Source organism: Salmo trutta, chromosome 1, assembly GCF_901001165.1.
Source record: "Salmo trutta chromosome 1, fSalTru1.1, whole genome shotgun sequence".
In the NCBI taxonomy this organism is placed as follows: domain Eukaryota; kingdom Metazoa; phylum Chordata; class Actinopteri; order Salmoniformes; family Salmonidae; genus Salmo; species Salmo trutta.
The window spans coordinates 61,643,540-61,661,164 of record NC_042957.1 but is presented as its reverse complement, the minus strand read 5'-3'; the positions used below and the strand labels follow the sequence as shown (position 1 = coordinate 61,661,164).

Genomic DNA, 17,625 nt, shown 5'->3' with positions numbered 1-17,625 from the left:
GTAGCGTTAAGATTTCCCTTCACTGGAACTAAGGGGCCTAGCCAGAACCATGAAAAACAGCCCCATACCATTATTGCTTCTCCAAAAAACTTTACAATTGGCACTATGCATTGTGGCAGGTACCATTTTTCTGGCATCCGCCAAACCTAGAGGACAGACAATTTTCAGCGCATGGGTGGCCCTGTTCTGTGAGCTTGTGTGGCCTACCACATCGCGGCTGAGCCATTGTTGCTTCACAATAACAGCACTTACAGTTGACCGGGGCAGCTCTAGCAGGGCAGAAATTTTATGAACTGACTTGTTGGAAAGGTAGCATCCTATGATGGTACCACATTGAAAGTCACTAAGCTCTTCAGTAAGGCCATTGTACTGCCAATGTTTGTCTATTGAGATTGCATGGAGGTGTACTCTTTTTTATACACCTGTCAGCAGCGGGTGTGGCTGAAATAGCCGAAACCATTCATTTGAAGGGGTGTCCACATACTTTTGTGTATACATAGTGTAAATAACGCCTAGTTTAGCTATTTGACATGTCCACAAGACATTGAGACCTCATGATCTTGGAAATGTCTATACTAAAGACGTTTATGTTTTATGCATCTTCTCATGTGTATGTAATTTATATTTACTTGTATGTATAGTATACAATACTAGCGTAAGTATGATCTTGCCATCCTTTCATATCATTATAATGTTGTATAGCTAATATGTGACATGCTGTATCATAATTAGTCATCAGTCACACCCATTTTCAGATAACAATAAGATTGTAATTTTAGTTATCTACAAGTAATGGGCTGTTTTGGAATTTCAACTGATTTCACTTAAACACGTTTCCTAACCTATCCAGATTACACCCGTCACATAGAGAATGAACTTAATAAACGGTTGAGCTTTCTGAAAATCATTGTGCAGTAAAACACACTGCTCAGAATGTGTCTTGGTGTTGACATGACTGATTATGATGAAGCTAGTCTCATATGTGTATCTTATAATAAGTACTGTATATCATATATTACTGTATCTTATAATATCTTATTAGGTTTTCTTTTGTTATACAAACGTCCACCGCTTGTTACAGTTCTCCTCTTGACTCCATGTCATTAGGTCCTTTGTCCTTGGGAAAAACACAAGAGTTACAAATATGTTGGAGCTAAAAGTCAACCAGTCCCATCATTTTAGATACCAAGCCAAACAGTTCACCAGTTGTCAGAGGACATAAACAGTACTTACTATTAACTCAGGAGGTTTGGTGACTTGGTCCTTGTCCAAGGCCTGTTTGTCCAATAGAGCAGTGGTCTCCTCTGCAGCTCTGTTAGACATGGGAGGTCCTCCATTCATCTGAGGAGGTCCTGTACTCTGTGCACCAGGAGTCACTTCCTTAGTCTCATTGTTAACCCTGTGGGAGAAATAAGACATCAACATTCATGATTCACCATAATACTGCCACCTATAGAGATAACAGGGTTTCACTACACAGCTGATTGAAATAATCAACTCATAATTAAGCTTTGGTTATTTGAATCAGCTGTGTAGTGCTAGGGCAAAAAACAAAATTTGGGGCCCCCAGGACCGAGTTTGGGAAACACTTGGCTAACATGAACCCTGGGAAAATGGGGTGGGTGACATTATTACACAATGAGTTGTGGATGTATCAATATGTAATGAAGTTTACCTGACATCATGGTGTCCATTCACTAGAGGGGGTTCAGCATGTGTCTTCTGACCGGATTCAGGGTCTGTTCCCCCACTGTCTGCTGACTTCCTGTCCTGCCCTTCTAGCACGCCTTCCTCTCCTGGGCTTCTAAGGGTGATTATTACATGGGTAAGAATTGAAGGATCTGTTGGAGAGGGGTACACATGGTCTACATGTTCATGACCTAAATGACAGAGGAGTGAGTCACCTGCAGAGGAGGGGTGAAGTCTCACCAGCACCCTGACCTGGAGCCCCATCAGTCAGCTGTGATTCCCTGTGGAGTAAGATACAGACTGGATCAGGAAACATGACCTCAACCAGTTACTTAACCTCCTCTACCACTACCACCAGTTACATAACCTCCTTACACACAGACAAATTGTCATGTCCTGACCCAAGTAAGATGTCATTTTCGATAGTAGAGTAGGTCAGGGCGTGACAGGGGGTGTTTTGTGTTTTTCTATGTTTTCTATTTGTATGTTAAGTTCCAGTTTTTCTATTTCTATGTTGGGGTTGTTTGGGTTGATCTCCAATTGGAGGCAGCTGGTCCTCGTTACCTCTGATTGGAGATCATATTTAAGAAGGGTTTTTCTTCCTGGTTTTTGTGGGTTATTATATTTTGGGTAGTGTTTGTTTCTCTCTGCGTCACGGTTTGTTGTTTTGTAAATTTCATTTATTTATGTTTTGCAAAGTTTCACGGATTTAAGAAAATGTGGAACAACAACCACGCTGCACTTTGGTCTGCTCCTTTGACAGCCGTGACACAAATACACATTCTCACCTTCTATATGACACGCGTCCATTGCTCTGAGGTTGACCCAGAAGCTGTGGGTCATCAGTCTGGCTGTTAACCCTGTGGGAGCAATAACAGGGCTATCATCAGGATTAAAACTCTTGATCCAGCACAAACAACACTGTCCTCCATAGAGGCAGAGACTAACATGGTCCATGGGATCAATTTTGAAGGGAGAAATGAGAATTCATTCAACAGATAATGAAGATTTACCAAAGGAGTCCTCATGTGGAGAATTTACCTGACAACCTTGGGTACATTCAGTGGAGGGGAATCAGCATGTGTCTTCTGGCAGGTTTCAGTGTCTGCTCTGTCATTGTCTGACGGTTTTCCATCCTCCATTCCTAGAACGCCTTCCTCTCCTTGGTCGCTAAAGGGGAGATTATTACATTGATAAGGATTTAAGGATCTCGATTGGGAAGGATACAAATGTTCTCCATATCCATAGCCTACATTACAGAGGACTGCCAGGTGATTAGTCATGTGGTACAGTTTACCTGGCATCTCCATTCAGCAGAGGGGTGTCAGCGCCTGTCTCTTCATTGTCCATGGGCTGCCTGTTCTCCTCTCCTGGCTCACCTCCTTGGTCACTAAAAGTGAGATCATGATGACCATGACTGAAAGGATAAGCAAGGCAAACTGATCCAGGACAGAGTAGAGTATAAAGATGTAATAGAGGTATTTTAACTAACCTGGAAACAACCACAGCCTCAACAGTCTCACCGTCATCAGGCTTTCTGATGTCTCTGTGATAAAACATGTACCAAAGGTTCAGTCAGATACCCACAGGTACACCTGGAATCATCTACGGTACATTACACCACAGTCAAAAATACACCAGTTGCCCTTCTGGCTTGAATATGTTATGTCTTGCCTGGGCAGGGCTCAAAAGGCAGGGTCTTTGCTGAAAGTTGTTGCTTGCCAATAGACATTACTGGTATTTAGAAATGCCATGCGGATCTATTGAGTAATTCTTCCTTCGCCTTCTATAGCAGGGCTTTCCAACCCTGTTCCTGGAGAGCTACCCTCCTGTAGGTTCTGTCTCCAACCCTGTTCCTGGAGAGCTACCCTCCTGTAGGTTCTGTCTCCAACCCTGTTCCTGGAGAGCTACCCTCCTGTAGGTTCTGTCTCCAACCCTGTTCCTGGAGAGCTACCCTCCTGTAGGTTCTGTCTCCAACCCTGTTCCTGGAGAGCTACCCTCCTGTAGGTTCTGTCTCTAATCCCAGTTGTAACTAACCTGATTCAGCTTTCAGGGATGGGCAACTTTGATGGGGGCCACAAAAATATGAACTCATTATCAGGGTCTGCAGTGGCTCGCGGGTCTGCGTACCCACATTTACACTCACACATGCAGTCAGAGCCGGCCCTAAGCAACATTTTGCCATGGGGAATAGAGAACATTTTGCAGATTTAAAGCAAGTTAGCTGCAATTCTACTGATTTTGCCATGGGGTGGAGACAAATGTTTGCGTGTCAGTATGATATCTAAGCGAGAGTGACCCCCCCCCTTCCCCATTCAGCAATTTGACGATGATTACTACAAGTTTAGGTAGCTGGTTAAATAAATTTACCAATCTCAAAAATGGTTAGCTGACATAGGCTAATTGAGTGATTGTAAGTGACTAACATGACAAGAGGAAAACTGCTAATATACAACCAAATTTCAAAATTGCACCTTGTGTATTCCACTATTCTAGATCTCACCAGTAAAAAAGGGGTCTGTGGACCGCCAGTTGCCCATCCCTGAGCTAATTATTAGAATCAGGTGTGCTAGATTAAGGTTGGACTGAAATCCTACAGGACAGTAGTTCTCCAGGAACAGGGTTGGAGAGCCCTGTTATATAGAGACAGAAACTAATATGACCCATAGCAACAGCTGAAGATAAGAGAGACTATCATTCAGTGGTTGATTACAGATCAATAAAGTGATGTGGAAAAGTTTACCTGGAATCACGTTGCTCATTCTGCATCAGAGGATTGGAGTTTGGTTCTGGATTGCCCTGACCCTCTTCCACATCTCTGTGGCCTTGGTGGCTAAAGATGAGATTATTACATTAATAAGAAATTAAGGATAATGTTTGATAAACAACAGTAACTTGACAAAATGGCCGACAAGTCTATAGTTTGTAAGTGGCCTGCAAGTTCCAGGCTGTTCTCATCCTGTTTGTGACCTGCTAGGACCCCATTGGTCTGACTTTAAACCATAGTAGTAAGACAGAGAGAACTAGTCTCATAACTAACATATACCCTCTGAAACAATTCTAATTGACTTAAAGAGCTCCCTTCACAAACACAAAAACAGTTATATAGGATACTCGCCACTGTTTGTCTCTCCAAGGTTTAAACACACAGAACAGAACAGCAATGACCAGCACGACAGCAACAACAATACCAACTGAAAAACAGAATGTAGTCATCAGATGATGCATCATTTTGAGGTCAGATTTACTTGTTATTTTCTCATATAGAGGAAGCTGTGGTGATAGATTTGCTTAAACACTCACCAATGATTTTCCAGATCAAATCAGTGTCACCACGGTTTGAATCAGGATTGTCTCCATCTATAATGGATGATTAGAGAGAATAAAGTCATTTCCATGACATAATCAATCGAAATACTGTGCAACACAGAATAATGTGTTATGCAGTCTTTTCCTTAGTTTAATTTCCAGGCAGGCGTTCAGAAAATAAAACATTAAAAACTAATTCTCAAGGGATTGACATTGGTCTCTCAAGGCGCTTGTCATTGGCATGTTTCCATTCAATACGATTGCATTATATGTTATCTTTCATGTAAATAAGCACCCCGTCTGCCCTCTCCCCTGTATCTCCTGACTATGGGGTATCCAGGGAGATTAAAGGCAGAAATAGGAGAACATTTCTTTAGCCATGTCTCAGAGAAAATTATTAAATCAAGATTAGAGTCAGTCAATAAATGTTCCATCTATTCCCTCTTAGAAATAATGCTAGGAATATTCAGATGACTTAATACTGTCTTTCTGTAGGCTTGGCACGAGGGTCCCAAAACATTGATTAACGGTTCGACAAAGGTTCACGGTACGATGTTTTCTAATCACTGGGTTAAGGGAACTGAGTTTCTGTCTTGAAGGCGTGTTTTGTTTGTGACATGTATCAAGAGTTTGAACTAAGGTGAGATTATCTGCAGATTGCACATTCTCTTGAAAAGCCATGTCAGTGACAGAGGTTATACTCACATACACAGAATGTCCTTCTCTGAAACCGGTAATATAAACTACTCCACCTAGATGATTTCATTCATTCATGTTTCACCTTTCATCAATGATTTTTGCCTGGATGGCTCATTAGGGGGACTTTTCTCCACTTCTCCCTGAATTACATCCTCCATATCAGCCTTCTTTTCTGCAGGTGTCCTACCTCCAGTCTGATGAGGAGCTTGGTACTCTGGGCCACTTGGGTGTTTGTTGGTTCCGGATTGTTTTAATGAAGGCCAACATTGATGTTTGGCTGCCTTCTTTTGTATTCCCCAGAGAGTTGCACTGTCTTCAGGGACCCTTATTATCCTCCGTTTTGTTTTATTTGGTTCTGATTGCTGTCTCTGCCTGGCCAGTTCCCCTCTCTACACTGGGATTCTCTGCATCTGACCCTATTACAGGGGCATTCTCCTGACGTTCTCCTGGCGTTCTCCTGGCATTCGCCAAACCCAGTTTTGTCCGTCAGACTGCAAGATGGTGAAGCATGATTCTTCACTCCAGAGAGCACGTTTCCACTGCCTCAGAGTCCAATGGCGGCGAACTTTACACCATTCCAGCCAACGCTTGACATTGTGCATGGTGATCTTTGGCTCGGCCATTGGAAACCAATTTCATGAAGCTCCCGACGAAGAGTTCTTGTGCTGACGTTGCTTCCAGAGGAAGTTTGGAACTCAGTAGCAGTGGTGGAAAAAGTACTCAATTGTCATACTTGAGTAAAAGTAAAAGATACCTTACTAGAAAATGACTCAAGTAAAAGTGAAAGTCACCCAGTAAAATACTACTTGAGTAAAAGTCTAAAAGTATTTGGTTTTAAATAGATATATTTGGTTTAAAAAGTATCAAAAGTAAATGGAATTGCTGAAACGTCCTTAAGTATCAAAAGTATAAGTACAAGTATAAACCATTTCAAATTCCTTATATTAAGCAAACCAGATGGTACAATTATTATTTAAAAAAAATTTACGGATAGCCATGGGCACACTCCAACACTCAGACATAATTCACAAATGAAGTATTTGTGTTTAGTGAGTCCGCCAGATCAGAGGCAGTAGGGATGACCAGGCATGTTCTCTTGATAGTGTGTGAATTGGACCATTTTCCTGTCAAAATGTAACAAGTACTTTTGGGTGTCAGGGAAAATGTATGGAGTAAAAAGTACATTAATTTCTTTAGGAATGTAGTGAAGTAAAAGTTGGCAAAAATATAAATAGTGAAGTAAAGTACAGATTCCCCAAAAATGTTAAAGTTTCTTTACTTAAGTGCTTTACACTGCTCAGTAGTGAGTGTTGCAACCGAGGACAGACGATTTTTAGGCGCTTGCGCTTCAGCACTCGGCCGTCCCATTCTGTGAGCTTGTGCGGCCTACCACTTCGCGGCTGAGCCGTTGTTTCTCCTAGATGTTCCACTTCACAATAACAGCACTTACAGTTATGACGACCCTCCCACTCTGTCTGCCAAATTATTTTTCCTAATTAGGATGTCGGTGGGCAGAGCCGGGAGGGTCGTCAGTGAAATGGGACACACCTGGACCCGGGTGTGTCCCGGGATAAATACACCCTTTCCCCATTCATTGAGGAGACTCTCTCCATGCAGATACACTGTTTGAGTTTGGTTGTGCCATTTTTGTGGCCAGTTTGTTTGCTTTGGCATCTTTCAACACATCTATACAAACAACCACTCACTTACACTACTGACTACACATACACCATTGTTAATTGTATATAGGTTACCTCAGTTAATAAATCTATTTTTGTTATTCCTTATCTCCATGTTGTTTCTCTTTTTGTTACGGGCTTTGAGCCGGTTCCTGACACAGTTGACCGAGGCAGCTCTAGCAGGGCAGAAATGTGATGAACTGACTTGTTGGAAAGGTGGCATCCTATGACTGTGCTGCATTGAAATTCAGTGAGCTCTTCAGTAAGGCCATTGTACTGACAATGTTTGTCTATGGAGATTGGATGGTTGTGTGCTCGATTTTACACACCTGTCAGAAATGGGTGTGACTGAAATAGCCCAATCCAGAAATTTGAAGGGGTGTCCACATACTTTTGTATATATACTGTATTTGCTGGATTCTGTGTTCTCCAGAAGTTTTATATTTTTATTTGGGCTGAATGCTAGACAAAAAGAGTTGTCAAAACATAACAAAACAAATGGATATATCTTTCCGGACCATACAGGCCCATAAATCCAGAAAATAAAAGAAATCCAGAAAATAAATCTTAGCAAAACATACAGGCCTATGGGCTATAGGCTAAATGATGCATGTGACTACTATGTTAAAAAGTCACAAAAGAACGCATGCGCTGTTTCTTGCCTTATAGACTGCACACGCTGAGCATCATTCACAAGTGATAATATTCTCACCCATCAGACTACTCTCAATTTAATCTTGTCATTACATATACTAAATAATATATGTGTTAAATTAGTTTTCATTTAGAATAGGCCATTATCATGCTTCTGTCAGAACAGGGGCAGGGGAAAAAAAGACTATGCACTTGAATAGCAAATGGAGGACACCTTTCCAGCTGTTCATTTTCAGCCCAGCCAGGTAGGTTACTCCGGTTGTAAAGCGAAGCAATGTGCTTAATATGAGCAAAGTTGAGAAATAAATATAGTAGGCCTCGCCTGTAGAAAGCTGATGGGATCCTCCTCTTTTTGTAACAGTATTTTTTATTGGAGTTTCACAATTTTCACCCATATTAAGAGATACAACAACAAAGACAAGGCAAAAGAAACAGCACTCGCTTACACATATCCGTATGTATGCACGCACGTACACACACACCCACCGTTTCCCTCTCCCCGCTTCTCTCACCCCATCCCCCCCATTGCATCCCTCAATACATACATTTTAAACAAACATAAACAGAAAAAAATAACAATAAAGACATAATAAATAAATAAAATAAAATGCTCAGTTTAAACCAAGAAGTTGAGTTCCTCACACGGACCGTACAGTGTAATTCTGGAATACATCGATCACCATTCTAAGAGAATCCTTGCAGCATAATAGCTGATACTTCAGGTTCTAGGTAATTTAGGTAAGGTTCCCATACTTTGTAGAACTGATCTGTCTTAGAGTGCAATGTACATGTCAGATATTCCAGCGGGACACATTCAAATAGTATCTTATGCCAATCTTTAATAGAGGGAACCTTATCACTAATCCACTGTAAAAGTATGTTTTTTCTCGCTGCGAAGGTGAGGATGTTGTAAAGCCTCCTCTTACCCACAGAAGTTACATGCCTACTAGGGAGACCTAACAGTAGAGAAACTGGGTCCAATTCTAGATCGACCCCTAGGATCTTTTCAATCTCTTGCAGAACACCAGACCAGTATCTTTGTATTTTGGGACATGACCATAAACAATGTGTTAGGGTGCCTGTATCAGTTTTACATTTGAGACACTGAGGAGAGGAGGAAGCGGGGCTAAATGCATGTCTGCGATTTGGGGATATATGCAATCTGTGTATTATTCTTAATTGAATTGCTCTAGTACGATTACATATAGATATTGTTTTTGCATATTTCCAAATGTCCTCCCACATCTCTTCGTCAATGGTAACAGACAGTTCTTTCTCCCACACTTGTTTCACTCTCTGTGTGTCGACAGCGGAAAAGGACCTTAAAGCATCATAAAACAGACTTACAGACATTTTCCTTTGTGGGGAAAAAAGCATTCTTTCAATGACAGACATATCAGGGTTACCAATTAAGGTGGTGCTCTTCAGAATATAGTGTCTTACTTGTAGGAAACGGAAAAAGTCCTGCTTTGGGAGTTGATATTTCTCGACCATCTGCTCAAATGACAATAAAATCTTATCCGCAAATAAGTCATTTAGTCTGCGTATGCCCTTATTAAGCCAAACGTTAAAGCCAGCATCCAGCAATCCTGGGACAAAATCTGGGTTGTTGAGAATTGGGGTAAGAGCAGAGGTTAGTTTGGACCTTCCCAGGAAACGTTGAACTGACCTCCATACTTTGAGTGTGTTAAGTGTAATGGGGTTGTTACAGCGATCTTTTACAGACTTGAAACTTGTGAGAAACAAAAGGTCCTGTAAAGGGTAGTTTGAAAGAGAAGTCTCAATGTCTAACCAAATAGAGGAGTCATCATTTGTGATCCAGTCTGAGATATAACATAGGTGGGCACACCACTGATAGAGCCTGATATTGGGTAGATCCAAGCCACCCATAGAATTTGGCAGCTGCAATATTGCCATCTTAAGTCTTGGCTTGCGTTTACTCCATATAAAGGAACTTAGCCATCCATTTACATCCTTTATTACCTTATTGGAGAGTAATACTGGGATCATTTGGATTGGGTAAAGTAGCCTAGGTAAAATGTTCATTTTCAAGAGGGATATTCTACCCAACCATGAAATCGGAAGAGAGTTCCAGCGCTCCAGATCCTGTCTTATTGTGTCAAACAAGGGAACAACGGCTTTGTACATTTGTTGGAATTTAGGAGTTACAAATATACCCAGATACGTAAAACCTGAGGGAGACCATTTAAAAGGGAAGGGGGGAGAAGTGTTAGGTACAGAGTGAAGGTTACCAAGTGGCATAGCCTCTGATTTAGTTAGGTTAATCTTGTAGCCTGAGAATTCGCTGAATAACTCAATAGTGTTAATCAGAGATGTGATTGAAGTCTCGGGATTAGAAATAAATATCAGGACATCATCAGCATACAAGCTTATTTTATGGTGAACATCACCAATGAGCAGCCCCTGTATAGCAGGCGTTACCCTGATGGCCTCGGCCAGTGGTTCCATAACAAGTGCAAATAGGAGGGGGGACAGAGGACAGCCCTGTCTGGTACCTCTGTGTATAGAGAAGCTATTTGACCGTAGTCCATTAGTAAGGACAGCAGCCTGAGGATCATCATATAAAACTTTCACCCATTTTATAAAGTTGTCCCCCAGACCAAATTTATTTAGAGCAAAGAATAGGTAAGACCACTCCACACGATCAAATGCTTTCTCAGCATCTAGGGAGAGCACAAGACCATCCATAGCACTTTGTTGGTAGACTTCAATTACATTAAGGAGCCGTCTGACATTGTTACATGACCTACGTCCCTTAATGAAGCCAGTTTGGTCTCCTTTCACAATTAGTGGCAGTGAGTCCTCTAATCTTGTGGCTAGGATTTTAGAAAGCAATTTTCTATCCACATTCAGAAGGGAAATTGGTCTGTACGAGGAACAAGACTCCGGACATTTTCCCTTTTTGAGAATAAGTGATATGTTGGCTTCTCGCAGCGTTTGGGGGAGCTGGTCATTTGAAAATGAGTGGTTAAACATATCACGCAATGGCTCAAGGATCAGGCCATGGAACTCTTTATAGAACTCACTACAAAACCCGTCCGGTCCTGGGGCCTTACCATTTTGCAGATTCTTAATTGCGGACATTATCTCTTCCTCAGTAATAGGGGCATTAAGGAGAGACTTCTGTTCTTCGGAGATAGTAGGGAGCTCAATCTTAGAAAAGAAGTTCTCCATTAACTTGGGTGCGTCATTTGGCAGTTCTGAGGCGTAAAGATTTGCATAAAATGTCTTAAATGAGTCATTTATCAATTTATTTTCATATAAATGATTGCCATCAGAATCAGTAATAGCCGCAATTGACTGTGAGTCAGCTCTCTTTTTAGCTAGGTACGCCAAGTACTTTCCTGGCTTATCGCCATGTTCATATAGCTTTTGCTTGACAAATCTCATTTTCTTTTCAGCGTCCTGTGTTAGGAGGGAGTCCAGCGTTGATCTAATGACTGCTATTTCCTTTAATAGGGCAGGAGTGGGAGTTTTAATGTAGTCCTTCTCTTTAGTTCCCAATTCACCCTCTAGTGTTTTTTGCTTTTCACGCTTTTTCCGCCTCTTAGTGGCTGTGTATGACATAATCAGACCCCTGGCGTACGCCTTACAGGTTTCCCAAAGGAGTGAGGGGTTATCTGTTGATTGAGAGTTAATAGAGAAAAATGCTTTAAACTCTGTAATAAAATATGATGTGAATGTATGGTCTTTAAGAATGGTTGTATTCAACCTCCAATGTCTTGACTGATTGAATGCCCCGTTGAGTTTTATTTCCAGGATCACCTCCGCATGATCAGATATGACTATGCTTCCTATCCTAGCGGATAAAACAGACTGCAGCGACGTCCTGGGCATAAAAAAGTAATCTATTCTAGTCTGACATCCATGTGGTGCAGAGAAAAAAGTGAACTCTCTGTTGGAGGGATGAAAAGCTCTCCAAACATCAGCATACCCCAGATCATCACAAATGGCTGTAAGTGACTTAGCTTGAGGAGAGAGCGAGGCTATACCACTGGGAAGCTTATCAATAAGGGGGTTCAACAAACAATTAAAATCCCCTCCGACCACTGCAGTGTCTGAGTTTAATTCTGAAAAGTCTAGAAATACCTTAGTGAGGAAGTCAGGGGGGTGGGCAGGGGGGAAGTAAATATTCATTATGGAAATGCTCTGCCCTTGTAAAGTACCATTAATTATAACAAAGCGACCCAATTTATCTTTCACACACTTCAAGACCTTAAGTGGCAGGTTCTTTTTCACAAGAATTGCTACACCTCTACTTCTGGATGTAAATGATGAAAAATACACTTGACCAAACCCCCCTTGTTGTAATTTCAGATGCTCCTTATCATTCAAATGGGTTTCTTGTAACAGGGCAATATCAATATTTTCTTTTTTCAAAAAGGATAGTATCTTCTTCCTTTTAATGGGGTTATGGCTCCCTCTAATGTTCCATGTACATACACGTAGTCTGTTACCTGCCATTGCGCTTTGACCATTCAATATCCAGACTGAATCTTACTGTAAAAATGGGGTGGTACCTTTTTCCATGTGTTGAACTCTCCTCTATCTCACTGAGCGTAAACAAACGATATGAACCCTGAACTTGAACTATACAAAACCCAAAAAATAAACATGTAAAAATCCAAAAGGGGGTTTTCCCACTAGCTAACATGCAGGGGATTTCAACTTTCCAATGTAGACTCTTAAGTCCGCATTGCCACTCAATAGCCTCATCCTTTATATATGTGGAAATTAAAATCAATAGAAGAAGATTGAGGCTCTTCCACCTAAAACCAAGCCTGGGCACCAATATAGGTTCACACATATCTCAGTCTGAGCTACGGCGGCAGTTACTTTAGCAAGAAAAATAATACCGATACGAATATTACTGAACAGGAGCACATGAGAACTTACACCACTGTTTCATGATCAGATTCAAAATAAAATAAGACGTTATCCTATGCTGCGGAGGTGCAGCTTAAGGTTATTTACCCGAGAGAGTCAATAAACGCAGCAGCCTCTTCAGATATGTAGAGTTTTTTAGGCGATCCGTTGACCATAATCTTCAATGTGGCCGGGTACAGCAGTGCGTAGTCGATCTTCATTCTCTTGAGTCGAGCCTTCACCTCATCAAACGCTTTGCGCCTTCGTACAACCGCTGTGGAATAATCATTGAAGAATGAGACCTTTGGACCTTTACGTTGACTACCGTCAGAACCGATGTTTCTAGCCGCATCCATGACGCGCTGCTTGTCGGTAAAGTTGTGGAACTTTATAACCACTGGTCGTGGGCGCTGATTGGGACCGGGTATCGGTGCTTGAGAGCGATGTGCTCTGTCTAGCTTCACACGACCAGCCTTAGTGTCCATTTGTAGGTAGCCAGGGATCCATTCCTCAAAAATTTTTACTGAACGTGTCCCTTCAGAATTTTCCGGGAGTCCCACAACACGGATATTGCATCTGCGTCCTCGATTATCCAAGTCGTCAATGTGCTCCGCCATTTCGCGCACCTGCTTCTCAAGTGCTTTTATCTTAGTGTCCATGGATGTAGTTGAAGTTTCCACAGTAGCAATTCTTCCTTCCGCCTCATCAACACGTTTGACAACCCTCTGTAGTTCAGCTGAATGGCCTGCTATTGCTTCCAGGACCGTTCTTATCTTAATATCGATCACTTTAGTAATGTTATCTGTCATCCTTTGAATCACCAGGTCCATTGTGCCTGGGTCCGCAATGTTGTTAGATTCGCTAACGTTAGCTAGCTCCTCCTGCACCTCTACAGGGATGACGGTTTTGGTCGACTTCTTAGTAGCTCTGTTGGGCATGTTGTCGGAGATTTTTGAGAAATAGTCACCAAGACTCATTGTAGGGTAACTTATTAAGCCAATTCTACCACTTTTTCAAGCTAGGAGATTAATGTAAGGATATAAATTTACGAATACCGCGTGAGCTCGCTGAAACACCGTGTTCTCTCTACGGCGCCATTTTGTTCCCCGATCCTCCTCTTTTTAATATAGGCCATCAAAACTGTTTTCTCACGCAAATACATAGCATAGCCTATAGAAAAATGTTGTGCAACATGGGCTTATAGGAACACATGTTTTATTACACGTATCAACCAGTTATGAGTTGATGCTGCATCAACCAGTTATGAGGAGCTGGCTCTCACTGCGCAACAGGTGATCCTATTCCACTCAAACTCTGAATGCCAGGGTTCTGTCAGAGTGATTAGAGGGAACACACCATTAGCAACTGTCCGTTAGCAAGTTTGGTAGGCTACTAATGACCATCAGCGGCATCAGAGGGCAGTTTTGGAGAAGTCCAGTTACCGTGAATCTACAGTCAAGTGGAATTTGACTGCAACAATCACTTGTCAGAGATGCAATAATATTTTAAATGGTTGAACACAGTTTTGCCCATTGACAATGACTATGATATTGTTTCATGTTTTTAAGTTTAATAAGAGAGTGTTACTGTACCACACAATGATCACGTGGACTCACTCACCTGGGAAGAGAAAGAGAAAATAAAATGAAAGACCTAGTTAATGACATTTATAACAGAGAATCATTTGATGACAACCCAACAGAGTGCCAGTGGAAACAACAGCTCTACTTCAATATGCTCTGCTCTGTTGTTACAGAGGAACACTCTCCTGCAGTTGTATTCTTTCAAAATGTTGGGGTCACTTAGAAATGTCCTTGTTTTTGAAAGAAAAGCACATTTTTTTGTCCATTTAAAATAACATCAAATTGATCAGAAATACAGTGTAGACATTGCTAATGTTGTAAATGACTATTGTAGCTGGAAGTGACACATTTTTATGGAATATCTACATAGGCATACAGAGGCCCATTATCAGCAACCATCACTCCTGTGTTCCAATGGCACATTGTGTTAGCTAATCCAAGTTTATCATATTGAAAAGCTAATTGATCATTAGAAAACCCTTTTGCAATTTTTTTAGCACAGCTGAAAACTGTTGTGCTGATTAAAGTACCGTAATTTCCGGACTATAAGCCGCAACTTTTTTCCCACGCTTTGAACATCGCGGCTTAAACAATGACGCGGCTAATATATGGATTTTTCCCACTTTCAAATTTTTTTTCACAAAAAAACACATTCTGTGACGTGCTCAGTTTTTTGCCGGCATGAAGCTTTCATTAGACCAATGAAATTGCCGAACGGGTTAAGGTCAAACAACTTTTTTGTTTACTGTTTAGATTAAATCGAGAGCTCAAACTTCCCATCATTCTGATTACGGTAGTCATTTTGTCACCCTCATCATGGCAAAGACACAGAGAAATGCATATGATGCAGCTTTCAAGTTGAAGGCGACTGATCTGGCTGTTGGAAAAGGAAATAGAGCTGCTATACGGGAGCTTGGTCTTAATGAGTCGATGATAAGACGTTGGAAACAGCAGCGTGAGGAATTGACTCAGTGCAAAAAGACAACTAAAGCTTACTGCAAATGTTTTATTTTTTGTTAGAAGCCGTGTTTCGTTAAAGCCTATTTATTTTTGTTACAAGCTGTGTTTCGTTAAAGCCTATTTATTTTTGTTACAAGCCGTGTTTCGTTAAAGCCTATTTATTTTTGTTACAAGCCGTGTTTCGTTAAAGCCTGTGTAAAGTTCATTTGTTTCAATGTACCGGTAGGCACCTGCGGCTTATAGACATGTGCGGCTTATTTATGTTCAAAATATATATATATTTTAATTCAGTGGGTGCGGCTTATATTCAGGTGCGCTCAATAGTCCGGAAATTACGGTAGTAATAAAACTGGCCTTCTTTAGTCTAGTTGAGTATCTGGAGCATCAGCACGATTACAGGCTCAAAATGGCCAGAAACAAATAACTTTCTTCTGAAACTTGTCAGTCTATTCTTGATCTGAGAAATGAAGGCTATTCCATGTGAGAAATTGCCAAGAAACTGAAGATCTCGTACAACGCTGTGTACTACTCCCTTCACAGAACAGCGCAAACTGGCTCTAACCAGAATAGAAAGAGGAGTGGGAGGCCCCGGTGCTGAGCAAGAGGACAAGTACATTAGTGTCTAGTTTGAGAAACAGATGCCTCACAAGTCCTCAACTGGCAGCTTCATTAAATAGTACCCGCAAAACACCAGTCCCAACGTCAACAGCGAAGAGGCGACTCCGGGATGCTGGCCTTCTAGGCAGGCTTCCTCTGTCCAGTATCTGTGTTCTTTTGCCCATCTTGATCTTTTCTTATTATTGGCCAGTCTGAGATATGGCTTTTTCTTTGCAACTCTGCCTAGAAGGCCAGCTGTTTCCAGCTACAACAGTAATTTACAACATTAACAATGTCTATACTGTATTTCTGATCAATTTGATGTTTTTTTAATGGAGGAAAAAAAAAGCTTTTCTTTCAAAAACAAGGACATTTCTAAGTGACCCCAAACATACTAGAAAAAAACTATTAAACAAGGAGGCTCCTCAAACTTGAAAAGCAATATACACATCTCACCTGATGCACCAAACACAACGAAATGGGTCAAATGCTCCTGAAATATGATAACATCAATATCAAATTATTAACATGCAACTGGAATGTTTGGTCTGGTATTGTAGTTTACAAGGTAACTAACTGTACATTGCCTAAACTGCAGTGATAACTGCAGCCATACTCACAGTCACATTGCTTATGGCAGTGTGGTCTACGTTGACACACTCCAGGAGGGTGATGCAGGAGTAGCTGACATCAATCACATTGGGTGTATGTATAGTGTTTTTGTGTTGGCAAAGTTCAGCAAGCCACATAGACGTCTGTGGAAGAAAAAATACAAAATACAAAAAGTTAGACATCTACCACTCAAAAACAATATGCTACATGTTTGAATACATTTGTCATTAAACTATATCTACTGTCTATATTTTTTATTTATTTAACAATGCAAGTCAGTTAAGAACAAATTCTTTTTTACAATGACAGCCTACTGGGGAACAGTGGTTAACTGCCTTGTTCAGGGGCAGAACAACAGATATTTATCTTGTCAGCTTGGGGATTCAATCCAGCAACCTTTAGGTTACTTGCAAAACGCTCTAACCACTAGGCTACCTGCCTCCCCTGAAGTGTGAAAGACAGTCATATTTCTGATTCTACAGTAGTCTGATAGTGAAGCCTGTGAATCATATTGAATCCCCAGTTTGAAAGTTGTACATCATCTGTAGTTGTAGTCACAAGAGTTTTGTGAGATACAATAAACAGATATCTTACCTTATTGGAATCCACTGATTGCCACTCCACACATTTAGGATTTTCCTTGTCCTTTACACAGTATTTGTAAGCATTTCCAGTTCGGAGGCTTGCACAACTAACATTCTTGGTTTCTTCTCCACCCCAACAGCCTGCAGAAAAAAGGAGGAAGAGGTAATGTATGTTGAAAAACAATTACCACAGCCTTCTACAGCACATATCTTACTGCTGTTGAAGTGATGTCCAGAAGAAGCAGCCTGCTTTATAAAGACAATAGCATATGATCATGTTTGCATCACTATTTGTAGCCATATATTAAGATATGACTCTGGTTGTAGGTATCACCTGCTGTGTATGGGGGGGGGGGGGGGCTAGGAATAGAT

At 41.2% G+C, this 17,625-nt stretch overlaps 1 protein-coding gene across 1 annotated transcript; it reads right to left on the bottom strand.

Annotated features, from left to right (window-relative positions):
* Window positions 1-748: 748 nt before the first annotated feature.
* On the bottom strand, window positions 749-16,757 carry LOC115204400 (uncharacterized). The gene is made up of 13 exons (XM_029769939.1): window positions 16,678-16,757; window positions 16,514-16,550; window positions 4,993-5,049; window positions 4,808-4,883; window positions 4,433-4,522; window positions 3,182-3,235; window positions 2,987-3,079; window positions 2,731-2,859; window positions 2,478-2,549; window positions 1,905-1,970; window positions 1,676-1,804; window positions 1,234-1,399; window positions 749-1,117 (listed from the first exon to the last, which is right to left on the bottom strand). The coding sequence occupies exons 5-13, from the start codon at window positions 4,456-4,458 to the stop codon at window positions 1,076-1,078; spliced, it is 777 nt and encodes a 258-aa protein (XP_029625799.1). The 5' UTR covers window positions 4,459-4,522; window positions 4,808-4,883; window positions 4,993-5,049; window positions 16,514-16,550; window positions 16,678-16,757; the 3' UTR covers window positions 749-1,075.
* Window positions 16,758-17,625: the final 868 nt, after the last annotated feature.